Here is a 15448-nt window from a genome sequence, read left to right on the forward strand (position 1 = left end):
CCTTCCCAAACTAAGTTTCTGCTGGGGGGCACAGATAGTGAAGGCACAAGTAGAATGGCTGAGACAATGGTTGCCAAATGCTTTGTTTGCTCTCTTTTTAAATGTCAAAATAATATAAACCCACAAATGTACAAGTACATATTTTTCCTGACTGCCTCTAAATTAAGATGAATTAGGTCTTTATTTGTATCTCCTGATAGTTGTCACAATTTCTAACATCTGGCTTTGGTTTTTTATCATTGCTGCCTTTTCGTTTCTAATAATTTTTTATTCTTTCTGTTAATTCACTTTCTTTTTTGAGCTCCCTCCTTTCTACGTGGTTTCATGACATTCATGACATTTTCCTGCTGACTATTATTTAGTTAAACTAACAGTGATTTACAAGATTTAATTAATTGAGGTTGTAAATACAATTTTCTATCAGCATCTTTGCTATGTGTTAGTGTCTTGGAGTGCATTTCACTACTGCTTGAAGCCAACATAAGCGTGAACTCTTTGGTGTAGCTCTTTCTACATCATGACAGCTTCCCATACCGTCTGAGGAGATGACGAGCTAGACCAGAGAATGGAGTTGGTTGAACACTCATGTAAGGAAAAAAAAAGAAATAGATGCTAGCCACATCAGTCCCCTGAACTGGCCCACTATGAAATTACAAGGCGTTTAGAGCCGGCAGAAGGGTGTGTGTTTGGCTGAACCATTCTGCTTGGCAGCAGTCCACACTTACATCACTACAAAGGGACTGCAAAACCAAAGCCATAGCAGATGTTTATCAGAGTCCTAAGGAGAAAACTTTCAAAGGCAGAGAGGGCAAGCAGGAGATTATCAGAGTTACCGGCATGCCACAATAACCTTCAGCTTTCCCTGCTATTTCCTACTGTGGCAACTTTATGGCAAATAAGTGCTCTGTGCTGCTTCCTTGCAGTTGCTTCTTGGGTTGACCACAGAAGTGGTCATCTAAGCCTAGAGTAACAGAAGCATTTATATGCTAATCTCCCATTTCTTTCTATTATATCAATAAAATAATCTTGTAGGTGAGCAGCAGCAGGCTTTTGAGCATGTTGATGGACCAAGACACTTAAATCTTTTAAAAAGTTTCCACTTTTGCAATAATTTCTTAATTCTGTCCCCAGATGTATGTGACCACAATAAACACCTTTTCTTCAGAGCTACTGGGGGAATGAAGGAAGAAATAATGAACGACATGCTGGAAGAGGAAACAAGAGAACATATAATATTTTAGATGATAATGGAATGATTATGAATGGAAAAGAAATTTGTGTTCTTTGAGCTCTTGACTATTTTTTCACCTTCTCTTCCTATCTACTTTGTGCTTTAACCAAGAAATATGCTAAGATGTTCCTCAGAGGCAGCAGCATGATGAATTTTACTCACTTTCTTCAGCTAGAAACACTCACTATTTGAAGGATTCTTCAATTTTATCTTTAATAAAAACAGATAATTACATTACTAAACCAAATCTAATAAACTCTTGATCAGCATTGCCATTTTTATTATTATTTGGCAATGGAAAAGGGTAGGTTTTTGAAGAGGTTTTATACAGGAGTTCTGTAAAGACAAACTAACTTAATTGCATTTCCTCAAGGAGACAAAGACACAAAGAAAATATCTGTAGTCTTTTCACAGCAAATGTATAATAACTTTCAGTCCTTTTAAGTTTTTTGGTGCAAAAGGACCATGGCTTATTAATTTAGTTCTACAATCTTTCATTGTTAATATGCAATAGTTTTACTGTGAGGGAAAACTAAATTAAAGGGAATAACGGAACGGTTGGGTGATTTTACATGTTATGTTTGCTGCAATAGTCAATCATGCAATATAAGGCAGGGTGAAAAAAAAAAATCACCCTTATTTTCCTGTAATCAAAATAGGTCCTTACAATTAAATTAATAGGAAATTAAAGATAAATTTTAACTTAGCTACATAAGATATGAATGTTTAACTTTGTTTGACAGCAAACCCAAAAATATTCAAATCAGTGAGAATGTATGATAAATATTAAACCAATTAATTAATTAATTACCCTCACTTTCCAAAGAAGAATGTTTTCACTCCAGCCTGTCTAATCTTCCTTAGGCTTAGCATTCTGGTTTTGGAGACTTGTTTTTTTTATATAGTACAGAAAACCATGTTATCATCTACTAAATCAGGAAAAATAATGCAAATACTTAAAACTATTATAACATGTGTCTTGCTTCTGCAGCATTCAGAAATGATGGAATAATACTTCTACCAAAGTTATTTCCTTTAGCTTGATTATGAGTTTGTGTTTTGTTTTATCTAAAGTAACATTTATTCTTCCATACAGGTAAAGTCCAGAGTCAGAACAGGAATAAACAATTTGCAAGTGAGCTGAAGCAGATAAAGCAGTAGTACAAAAGGACAGTAGCACATCACATTAGGATCCCAGATAATATACCTACTCAACATTACTGTTAATACATTTAGAAGCCAGGTTTTAACCATGCAGCGCTTTGGGATATCAAAATAACATCTAAAACCAGCAGAAATCCTAGGTAAGACATTGAAATACACATCCTGAAAAGCTCTGTGTGATCTTTAAGGTTCTTTCCAATCCAAACGACTTTATGATTCTACAATTACTTTCATATCCGAGATGGAAGAGTCATGCTGTAAGTGTTGAAATGATGAATCATTAAAACAGTATAGCAATGACATGCAATTTTAGAACCAGTAGTGTTCACTTGTATATTACTATATATGTAAGCCTATGTTTAGGTACAACAGGTCTTCCAAATCTGTTGTGGTTTCAAACAAATAAAACACACATACAGACACCCAAGACTTAGCAGCAACTGAAGCCTCTCAAATTGTCTGCATTACAAAGCAGCAGAATTATCTCTGTTCTCTGCTTCTCCCCACCCCAAATTAAGGAGAGTTCCATCACTGAATCCAACAGAAATGTGCTGCCCGCACTGAAATTATATCCTAAGTAGTCGGGATAGCTTGTTTCTCTTGACCATTCTTTTACAGAGCCCCCTTGTCTGCACTTTTTCATTTCATTACACTGTTCTTCATCCTAGGAGGAGCAGAACTGGCTTAAATAAAAGAATTTCGTGCTCTTCACCTCAAGCATCATTGGTCCAAGCGCATCCTTGTCGATGACACTCTGACCTGTAGATGATACATCTGCTTTTTGCACTTCATCTTCATTAGCCGCTGCTGCTTTTTCTGCAACAAAGAAAACCATGTGTTAAATGATGAGCAGTGCTCTCTAAGTGATACAGTAAGAGTCCACAGAGTATTGAAACTACCTATGAAATGGTTACAGTTTCTGAAAAGATTAAATCATCTCCCGTAATGATTCAATACAAGCACAACTAATATATTTGCTTCTCAATTTTGAAGTTTTATGACACAAATGAAATAATTTCTGCTGTTTCACTGTTAGACATTTTATTAAACTAGAAAATGTAAAGCTAGGCAAAGATAAAGGCTCATTTTGAAGGTGCTATGAGCAAAAGCCAGGATCAAGGCATATTAAAAGACCGATCTAAAAGAGCATGCAGAGCTCACAGCTGCACAACTTTTCCGCAATTGCTATATTTAGAAGGAAAAACATAAGTCTTGAATCTACTGTTTCAGTACTGAGAAACAGCAGTCTCATTTCTGTTCCCATGCCTCCACCCACATTTTTACTATCACATAATTTTCAAACCATCTTATTTACCAATATGTTATTAACATTACCTACAATTTCAAGTGCTGTATTTGAAAATTAGAGGCAAGAAAATAATGATTTAAGGTTTCCAGAACATAATGCCACATACCGTATCACAGATCATACCCAACTCCAAATAAGGGACATTCATACATACTGGAACTTGCAAATCAAGAGGGATTATAATTCATATCAAGTAATGGACTGTATTAATTTTTCTATTAAAAAATTATATTGATGCTTAAGAAGTAATAAAAGAAGTAATAAAAGTATTACACAAAATATATATTCTACATTATAAGTTAATGAATCAAGTAATTTTGCTAGTTCTATTCTTGAAATGGTGTTTTATTATTTTTCAAGCAATTATGTAAAAGCTCGGGCTATAGTGCAATTTTGCATACAAAAAATAATTACAGGCTTTTTTACTTTTAATGTTATCCAATAGATTATTTAAATAAATGTGAAAGCACACTGAAATTATGATAAGAATTTATGTCTTCTACAACAATAAAGCAAAAGAAGATTCATTGTAGGGATTACTGAAAGTACCACGTGCAGATGGAGCTAAGGGCCTTTGCAAAATCACCCTTAGTGAAAATTAAAGCATCAGTCATACCAACTGAAATGTATCCAAATGTACAGTATTTTCCAGTATCTTTAGATCTGCAGTACTGCAGCCAAAGTTCCTCTGAATTCTTTCAGTGGCAGAGGTTGTAAGGTCAGTGTGAATATACGCTGCTTAGACATACAGTAAAGGAACTGCTTCTAAAATCTCTGGGTGTTCTCCTATCAGCAACCACCCACTGGCAATAAGGCTTTGGTCACTCAGGTTGTCTCATCCTAGATTTCTACAATTTCTTGCTTTCATGAAAGAGAACCACAAAAATCTTAGCTGTCTTCTTAGGCTATGTTCATACATCATATAACACTACTGTGAATAACGATGAAATAAAACTGTTCTGAAGTTGCAATTGTCTGTTTCAGCTCACGGAATAATTTAAAATCACTTTGATTAGCATAAGCTGATAGAAGTAAATACACTAGAAATAACTATTAACCCTTCCTCTGCCATTTTAACTCACCAGGATACAAAATTAGTATTTCTAGTTTGGACTGAGGACTGCAGTGGCATGTTTCTTTTCTTCTGACAAAAAGAAAAAAACAGAAAAAAAAAATTGACCGATCCTCCCCACACTACAATATAGCAGAGTTGGCACCATATGATGATAAAATACTGAAAATGTGTTCTAAAAACTGTGAAAGAATTCTAAAAGGTTTTAAACATAGGGTTAGGCTTTTAATAAAGTCAGTGGTGGTATTTGTTTCCCATCTGTTTCTGGTAGCATAAAGTGATCCCTGGTTTCTCACTGAAAAATATTATAGTGGATAGTGATAACAGCTTCTAGCTTTCATCCTTGCACTGCTTCAGCCATTGATACCATCTTGAGTATCAGAGAACATGGGATTATTCTGCATAGGCTGCAGACATAGACCAGCAATGATGTGCAAGAAAATTCATTTCATGATGTTTCCTCATTTCACTGACTTGCAAATACTGCTTTTACTGATTATTTTTCACATAATACAAAACATTTGCCAAAGATTTTTTTCACTTTTACAATGATGGAGTTCATGTAAACCACCAATAACATATCTATAAAAACAGCCCAAGGATCTTTGAAACCTCATGTCTAGTAGCTGCTTTCCCCTCTGGTTCTTCTCCATTGCCACCCTTTGATCCCTGTTCCATCATCAGCTGTCTCTCAAAACCATTTGACCTCTCCATATTCTTTTTCCCTTGGACATTCTTTTCCACAGAGGGCTCAACACCTTTATGAGATGAATAAATACAGTGCTTGTGCAAGGAAAAAGTGCAATGTATGGAAAAAATATGGAAACGCTATTTAGACACAAATATTGCCAACCTATCTCCCTGTGATGGTGATGACATACACTGCAGTACTCATGATGTTTCCTTAGGCACTCTGAAAAGCTTTATAAATCATAAATGTTCTAACATTATGGACTTCATAATTGGATCTATAACTTAATTGCATAAGAAGTTAAGTGGCTGGAGAGCTTAGAAGAGGCTACATGTTCAGGCCTCTATATGTTTATTTAAGTGGCGTTGCATAGGAAATCATGGCTTCAGACAGAGTAGGACCAGCAGTAAATTATGTCGATGTTATAAACTGCAGCTACTGATAATGTTCAGCTACACAACAAATTATCCATTTTTGACTGTACTACAAAGCCCCTTGGTGAAGATTCTATCAGCACATACAGGAAAAGTGTAAATCCTGTCAGCAGTGTCTTCCTGACAGCCAGGCATGGGGAACGTCTTGAAACACAAATGTTTTCCTCAGTGATACAGCACTTGTTGCTAATCAAGAACAAAAAGTTGTTGCAGGAAGGTTGGAAAAAAACAACTGATACACAAATTTCTAGTACTGAAAACACTCATGCATTTATTACAAGTTAGTATTTTTTGTTTTTCTTAACAGCTCCAGCTTATAGGGCTGAGTAATGGTGCAAAAATGTTAAGTTTACTTTTCCTTTTTTTCCTCTCTCCTGTCTTTTTTTAGGTTCACTACTCAAACACACGAAGATTTTATTATTAAACTAATGATTTTTTAATGTTAGGGGTCAGGAAAATAACTGCAGAGCCCAACCCTGCAAAGCCTCTCAGAAGCCTCTTTTCCTTCCTCACGGGAACTGCCAGCATTACCCTGTGACTACAGACGCTAGTTTTCCACTGCGGCCACTAACACGGAGAGCAGGAACCGGTTGCCTATCTCGCACCTTCCAGCGATGCCTCCTAGACAGTGATGCCCCTGTTCAGATTTAAAATGGCAGGAAAGCATTACGGGGGATCCTACAGGCACCTACGTGGCTAAAGCAGAGCAGAGCTTGAGTATGGAAACAGAAATACTGCCTTGTGCTGGCAGAGGAAGTGAGCGGGGTGGGAAGGGGCTTTCCATGGCTTCACCTCCACATGGGTAATTCTTTGCTGAAGAAAGAGTAAACTGGTCTCACCCTTATGAATATGGGTACCAGGGATAAAGTGTATTTTATCTGAATTACAGTAGAATAAATGCCACACATATGAAATAATGATTAGCTCCACTCGATGAAGAGTTTAGCCTAGAGAGAAAAAAAAAATTAGATAAAATAGAAGTACTCCTGAGAGATATTTTTCTACATTAATGTATAGAAGAAAGGAAAAAAAAAAAAAGCCCTCACAAATATTTTCTGACAAATTTATCAGTAGGAAAGCCTCAAGCTTTATTTGAAGCTCCTTCCGGATTCTGAAAGCAAATCTTTGTGAAATCACATTAGTTTAACAGAAATTAATAAATCAGAGAAGGAGAAGCCAAAAGCAATAGGTTTGAAGTCTCCTACTACATTTCAACTCAGAAAACCTTCCTGGTTTTCCATCCTTCCAACTCAAGCTATATCAGTTCGCCCTGGATTTCTGACAGCAGACTCAGAACTGTTAATGACAGACAGGCATTGCCTTCTCTTAGCTGAGTTTCAAATCCTCCCTTCCTAAAGGTGGGCAGACAGGACCAGCAGAACCATCTGAAAAGCTCTCCTTGTCTACATTCATGCTCTACTCCAACTTCTTTAATTAAACCATCTACAAAAATATTTCCTCTTGATGCTCTCTGCAAAACCAAAATGCTTTTTCAAAGTAGAGAAAAAAAATCATAGCCTTGGTAGGGACTGCAAAAAGATAAAGCATAATCTGAAAGAGAAAATTTGCATCAACACACATGTAGCTTATTTTTCACAGGAGAAACACTTGCAATTCTTGGTAGAGCAAGAAGAGCTAAAGAGAGATGCTGATGAAATGCTGGACAGTGCAGTACCCATGCTCTACAAGTTGCTGAAGAAAAAGCTCAAGAGAAAAAAAAATACTGTAATAGGTAGAATAAAATTTATTTTCTGACACTGATCAACGTAATTTTCTCAGATGGCCTATATAATCATAGAATGGTAGGGTTAGAAGGACCTTTAGAGATCATCTAGTCCAAACCCTTTGCCTGCTCTTCATAATTTTCTGGAATTGATACTGAAGTGCCACACCCATCTCAAATAATATAACCTCGTTAATATAATAATAGATAAAAATATAAGCAACGAGGTTTATTATAAGGGATACTAGAAAACTCAACTCTGCACATTAGAAAAATCACACAAATCAAGAAAGATCCTTGTAAGAGTAACAGCAATCTTGAAAGTGATTATAAATGCTATATAAACATTCAATTAAATTTTACACTGTAACTGCCTTAAAAACAACTTACTGTTTCATTTTTTTTTTAGTGCACTAGCCAGCTACTTTTTTCTTGCCTCATTCAGATTTTCACTGTGTTTACCGTGTGTGGTCCATCTAATCTCTCCTGAATTGAAATGCAAACATGAAATAAAAAAAAATAGTCAAGGAAGAAGTAAAAGTATGTAAACTAACCAAAGACAAGGTCAGGTATGGTACTAAAAACTAATGTGAACATACAATAGAAAGCATACCTAGCAAACTGCTAAATTTTAGTTGCCATTAGTTTTTAATATTAGATTTAATAACATTTGAAATATTAGATTTAATAACATCTGTGTATAACTACTGCTAAGTAATGATATCGACTGGGGTAATGGACAGGAGGTTTTTAACATGAATATGGCTATACAAAAAGTGTCTTCAAATGTATCAACTTGAATAAAAACCAGAAAAAAACAATAAAAAATGAAAGTTTGTATTTGGTAACATGAGTAGTTTTGGATCACTACACATGATGAAGTAAAGCAATGAAGAACGTGTAAGTTATTTTGATGCTTGGTTAACCACAGGGAAAGCAGCTCTGCCTTGTAGCCACATAATTCAAAGGACTATGATCCATGGCTCGTGGAACTTGATATCCACATGCACATTTCTCACCCATTTCCATTGCCTCAACAATAGTTGTATCTTCTCCCTGAAAGCAAGTAATTTTTCAAAAGACCAGTGCCTAAGAAACAGCAACTATTTCAGCAATCAATTTTAAGACCAGCTTATCCCACCCCTGTGAATAAAGTTAGCTACTATTTTAGGGAAGTAATTATGTAGTGAGGTTGCTCTTTCATCATACATCTGTCCAGAGCAAAGAAGCTATTAGACTCTTGAATACATTTTTTTCCCCCTAGAAACTATAGATCAAGTCTTACAGGAAAAACTACGCAACATCTCGGGAAGGTTTTAGGAGGTAAAACAAGGGAGAATTATGCATCTGCACCAAACTAAAATTAGAAAAGCTGCCATATGGCTCTGTGAAGCCAGCAGCACGTTCTTATTCATTAGGAAGCATTCTGCTAACATAAAAACACAAGGCCTTCCTGTGCTCTCCAAATGTGTTTATCTTTTCAACATTAATGCACGATATATCATCAGGCTGCTGAAATCTCCTGCAGTGCATATTAAAAAAAGCACAGCTGCACTTTTTCTCAGCACGTTTATTCACTGCAAGCAAGAGCACAGCTTTGACCACCTCCCCGAGACACAGCCCTTTTGTTAGCATGGCTTGGCTCTATTTCGGCTGGAAGGGGCTATGGGCCCATTCAGCTACTTGCCAGCCCAGGCCAGATCCTATCCACCAGCACTGCCCCACAACTCCCCGCACCATGTTCCACTCATCACACCCACATAGTTTAGCTTCACATTTACTACTACTGGTGGAAGCACAAGTCAGTGGTAAATGACCTCAGGGCTCAGGCTAAAAGCCTGCAAAAAGCTGTAAACTCAGGAGTAATAGCACTTAAAATGTTGCGACTTCTTTGCAGTGTTTGCAACTTCTAAAAATCACAGCTGCACTCCGATCCCACACATACCTGTCACACCTTCCCACTGTCAAGAAGTATCAGTACAACACTAGCTCTACAAAAATCTTTTCATTCTCACAAAACCACCAAATACAGATAAAGTTTCGTGGAGCTTTTAAGCTTTGTATGATGTTTGATCTTAGAAAATTCAGTAACAGTAGCCATTTTCATAGACACTGAAAGTAAAACAAGCACTGCAAAACCATGACGCATTTAGGAATAGCAACAAACGGAAGTAATAACACATAAAATTAATACTAGTTTTATTTCTCTTAATAATTTTGACATTTCTCCAACATTCTTTTTTTGGTACAAGTCAGCATTTTTGTCACCCAATACAACTTCTATAAGAAGTACTGCCAGTGAAATAATTGCCCACATCTCAGTTAAACTGGAATAAGGCCAAAAATCATGAAATCAACTCACCAAGAATAATATTTAACTGCTGGACAGATAGAAGATTAGTATCTCTGTATGTATTTTTTGCTAAATGCTTTCATATACATTTTACTATATTTTCCTTGGTTTCTTCTCTCACCTGTTCTCATTTTGCTTTTCTTTTCTACCATCACATCTGTAAGTCCTTTTTTCTCTCGTTGTTACAAAACTCGATAGTCTACTGCTTGAAAATGAGGAAGAGGACAGGTGGCAGCAGACCCCATGAGCTGTGACATTGTAGTGGTGCACATCCCTAGCACACGACTCCATTCAGAACACATTTAAATAGCTTCTCTGAAGATTGCTAACTCTTGGATTTAACAGTGACAACTTTATTTACAGAAATAGCATACTTTTCAGAAATATGTACCTACTGTTCCCAGATTTATCTACTTAATGCAGTGGCAGAGATTATTCACACTTAAGATTACCTCTGAAAGTCACTAGTTTCTGGTAAATTAAGGACAAGACTGAAGTAAAACCTAGAATTACGACCCACTTGCTGCTGCTTAACTGAAGAATAAAGTGTCCTATCTGGGACTACAAATCCTCAACGGCTTGATTCATCCCCTGCATGCAATAAAAATACAAAACAACACAGCAAGTAAAATAATTTCCCTACTGAGATTATTTCTAGTATTTTTATTTATTAGCAAACACAGAGAACAACAACTATTATCCTACAATTACATGAAATTTAGACTAAAAGCAAATTTGGATCCAGAAACTATTTCTCAAGCCACATCTCATTTTAAACTGGGTGGATATGTCAAACTACCATATTGTTGTTTTCCTCTCTTGAATGTAGAATTAAGCTTTCATCAAAACCATCACCCATTGAACCCCTGGACATTGACTCTTCCATTAAGTTTTCAACATAAGTGGAAAGGAATACAACTGAGTGTGGTTCTGCTCCTGTAGAATTTTTAGACAGGTCTTAACTTACTAAAATATTTGAGTACATTCAACATATATCTTTATATAAAACGAAAGGGAATGCTTCACTTGCAAACTGACAAATCAAATGTGTGTGTACTCATTCCTGTGGGCTTTAAGCTCTATTTTTTCTCCAAAAAGACCACAAAGAATATCTTTCCACTGACCCACCAGAGAAAGAGAATAAATAAATTAATCAATGGTACTGCCCACACAAGAGATTTCCTTATCAAAGGCAAAATCCAGGATGGTACTGAGAATTTGTAACTTTCACTGGTTTAAAATGTTTGGTTTTTTTTTTTTTAAATGTTGAGATTTTGTTTAGGTTTTTTTTGGTTTGGTTTGAGGGTTTTTTTTGTATTTGAACTTCCTAGGAATATGTAGTAACTAGTATAATCTCAAATCTCTGACTGGTTGTGTTATAATTTAGAATATTTTATAAGTGTCTAAAATACAGTACTTCGTGAAGAAGTACATGTCATAGATCAAGTACATTGGCTATCAGTGTCTAATCCCAAAATACCAGCAATTTAATCAGTCACTTATTCTCTTTTGGAATCAGATAAGTGGATTCAAATATGTATCTGTAGCTGTACAGACAAACACATATCCAGGAAACAGCTTTACCTCTGTCAGTATTTAGATTACTTCAAAACACTCAAGTAAACTGCTCAACTGTACACTCATCCACCAGCGTTGACTTAAAATCTGTTACACTAATATGGCTGAATTTCAAAAGAAAGAGCCAAGCTAACTGACCTCTGCACTAAAGTATTAGATACAAATATTTGGCATCACTCAGTTTAACAAAGTAATCATTTTCTTTGGTATGTACTGAATTAGGACAGAAAATTTGACTGTATTTTTTGGCATTTACAATTTTATAAGTGTTAGATATTTACTTAATGAGTAACCTCATCTTGTTTTGATAATTCATCTCTAAAAACAGTATTAATATGAATGTCTAAATGGTGGGAGCCCAAAGTTCTTTAACATTTTGGCTGAGCTGTTGTTTTCAAAACCAAGAAATATGTCAGGATCTGATAATTTTGTTCAAAACAGAGCTCCATCGCTGTCTCAGAAATAATATATTGCTTTCACAAAAGTTAACAGCTCTCCAAATGGTTGTTTGATGCCTAAAAACACATGCAAGATTTTGAAAATAAAGATACATGGATTAACACTTTTTAGACTAGAGTCTGCAGATGCAACTGCCAAGTTAATTAAAATTATAGGTTTCCAAAACTTAGGCCAAAATAACATACTGGAAATAAATATTAATATAGACGGACTCCATTTTTAAAGCCTCATTCTCATGTACTCAGCCAACTGTTAAAATAAAACAGATGACTCCCTTTCTTTGAATGTCACATTGTCATGATTACAAAATATCTTTATTTGATCATGCTGATGAGAAATATTTGTGACACACCAGACCATTCACAACAACAGGTTAAGATTTTTTGCTTTTATAAATTACCACTGATGACTGCAAAAGTGTTCAAGAGACCTAATAAGGCATACCAAAAAGAAAGATGGATCATGGGCTCTCTATGAGGCAATGAAGAAAAAACTTTCCATAATAAAGTGTAGGCCAAAATGGAGTACAGATAATTGAAGACAGCAACAAATTTAATTTAATGTATCCATGCTAACATGGATAACAGGGCTCCTACTGCTTCTAAAAGTCCAAATTATAGTACATAAATCTTATGAAAATTCTCTAAATCATTACAGATGAGTAAAGTTTTCTTTCTATAATAAATAGGCCAGTGTTCACCAGGGCCCCTCTTCTTTCTTGTCTAACCCACCATCACAGGCCTTAGTCAAACATTAGTCAACTTAGTAAAAGAAATGCTCCTATTACTGTAAGAAAAGCAGAAGGAAAAACAAAAGCTTCCAAAAAAAAATCCATTTACTTCTGCATGTTAAAAGTTGGGAAGAATGAAATTAATTTTTCAACCAAAATCCTTTACAAAAATGTGTTTAAGATTCATCTGTTTCAATGGTGGCTGCATTATTATGAATACAGCATGGCTGTCGGAAGGATGGAAATGACCATTGATACATTTCATTTAAGATAGTCTCTAGTAGTTTTTCACTACTCAAGAAAAGGTTGGCTTATGTTGTTGCTAAGATTTACATCCAGACCAAGTCATTTTTAATCTTAATTGCTTTTTTTTTTCCTGGCATTTAAAATGACTGCTAACATAACTGACAGGTACAAATAAGCTCCCTTCAATAGACTGAATCATACTTACAACTTTATAAATTAGATGTTATAGTTTCTTGTTCTCTGTTTCAGACTCATGAAGTAGGGATCAGCACCTATTCTTAAATAAGTCAGTATAATCCACAAAGAGCCTTGCTTTCTCTATTTTCCTCAGTGAGCTTTACCAGTTATCCACTTAGATGAAACTTTAACCTGTCTTAAAAACAGTTTCCTTAACCACAAGTGACTAGCAGCTAATTGGAAAGAATGTTCTAGAATGTGGTAGGCCACCACTGCTGTCACTGGCTCTGTAGCTGCTCTTCCCCAGCCTCAAGATCCTGATACAGTGCAGGATGGGGAGTAAGTCACACTATGACCAGACAAATGTAGCTTTAACCAGGAAATATTGAAGATTAAGGTCTGACTGCAGTCACATGTCTCCTCAGCAAAAAGGTTGGTAATGCCTTCAGCCAAGCATCAGATCAGTGATAATCCTGTCTGCAATTTACTTACGTGCTTGCAAAAAGGGGCAAGGATGGTTGCTTCTCACTTCACCCATTAGAGCACCAACACCTGGGATCTTTTAAATGATAGTTGTTATTTCCACATGATTACTGGTTCCCCTCAGCCTAATCATTTAAGGATAATGGAGTTTGAGCTAAGTATCTAAATTCTAAGATAATTGTAGATCTGGGCCAAAGTCCTTATTAGAAAAAACAACAAACCAACCAACCCCAACAAAAGAAACCAACCACCCATCTTTGGAAACCAATTAAGCTGATGATAAAGGATATTGTAGTCCCTTCAAAAAAAGAATGAATGACACGTCCACACCATCACAGAGCTCAGGGAGAGTATTCTTGCATCATAACTCTCAAAGGCTCTGAGAAAGCCAATATCCTCCCTCATTTATATCTAATAAAGATTCTAGGACTGGTTTCTCTGTAGTATCACTGATACAAAAAAAAAGGCAAGACAAAACCCCAAGCTTACTGGACATCTTTACATTTTAGATTGCCAACTGCAAACACATAATTATATTTTGAACATTAAGTAAGGTCTGACAAGCTGTATTATAATGTCCAGTTAAAATCAGCATCTCTAGCAGCTAGACAGATGGTGCTTCAACTTTCAAGCTTAATAGTAACCACAATAATACTTGATATCAATCAGTTTGACACCCAACAATTCATTAGTAAGTTTTGTCACATTCCTAAAACTATCAGATGATTTCTTACTGCAGCTCTAAGAAGAAAAAAAAGTATCAGAAAGACAACAGTGAACAGAATAAAACTTTCAAAGGTATGTAGCTAAAGCTACACTTAAGGCAAGAGAGAGCATAACTGAGGAAGAAGTGAAAAACAAAACACAGGACAATTATTAAAAAGAGAAAAGAAAAGAGCAAAGACTGAAAAATTTCTTCAAGAGGAAAAGAAGAAATAGGGAAATGCAAAGAATCCACTCACCATAAATTATCACTTTTGAAGTTAGTGACAGGGACTGTTGCATTCCTGAGAGTCAAGAGGGATACTAAAATTAACTAAAGATATAAAAATAAACTCTAACATTAAAATATTTCCTCCAAGCTAAGGAGGTGACAGGTTTTGTACAAAAGAAGGAAGACAGGAAGAATTTTATGTTATTGGCACAAAATAACTCCATATTTTCCCACCTAACACCAAAACAAACAAACAAAAAATCTAAATGAGGGTCTCTCTGAGTTTTCTGATCTATATTTAGAATTTACAGTCTTGATATGTCTTCCTCTTATTTTTTTTTCACTTCCAAGTGAATCAATTGTTATATTCAGGCACACTTCCTCTGCAATGTTGAACATAGGCCCAGACCTAATTTGACATAGAATAACCTGTCTCTGTAAAATATCTTCCTCACAAGGATCATGGGAACTGCAGCTTGTTCCAAGTCTTTCTAGGAAATTGTGCCTCAGAAGAAAAATTACCATTAATAGGGTGGTGCTCTTCATGCTCACACATCTTAAGACAAGGCACTACTTTGTCTAGCCAGAATCACAGAATCTCAAGGGCTGGAAGTGACCTTGAAAGATCATCTAGTCCAACCCTCCTGCCAGCCAGATCTCTGTAGTGCACCCCAAAATGTTTCACTGGGTGACTCCTGCATCATGTCAAGAACCTCCACTGAATTACAATAAGTATTTTGAAGGACATTCAAATCTATTTGTGAGAGCTGATAGAACCTACCAATTTCCTCATTAAATTTCAGATAACTTTCCATTAAGAATCTGCACCTAATATATGAACTGTCTGTGGCCACAGATTCCAGT

General features: G+C 35.8%; 1 protein-coding gene across 2 annotated transcripts in view; it reads right to left on the reverse strand.

The window, feature by feature from the left end:
• Positions 1-15448, reverse strand: part of NCOA2 (nuclear receptor coactivator 2) — a 196106-nt gene that overhangs the window by 53743 nt on the left and 126915 nt on the right. For both annotated transcript variants that reach the window (XM_061994944.1, XM_061994945.1), the window contains exon 6: positions 3108-3211. In XM_061994944.1, the coding sequence (XP_061850928.1) occupies positions 3108-3211 (104 nt within the window). The remainder of the gene's footprint in view (positions 1-3107; positions 3212-15448) is intronic.

This window comes from Colius striatus, chromosome 4, assembly GCF_028858725.1.
Source record: "Colius striatus isolate bColStr4 chromosome 4, bColStr4.1.hap1, whole genome shotgun sequence".
In the NCBI taxonomy this organism is placed as follows: Eukaryota; Metazoa; Chordata; class Aves; order Coliiformes; family Coliidae; genus Colius; species Colius striatus.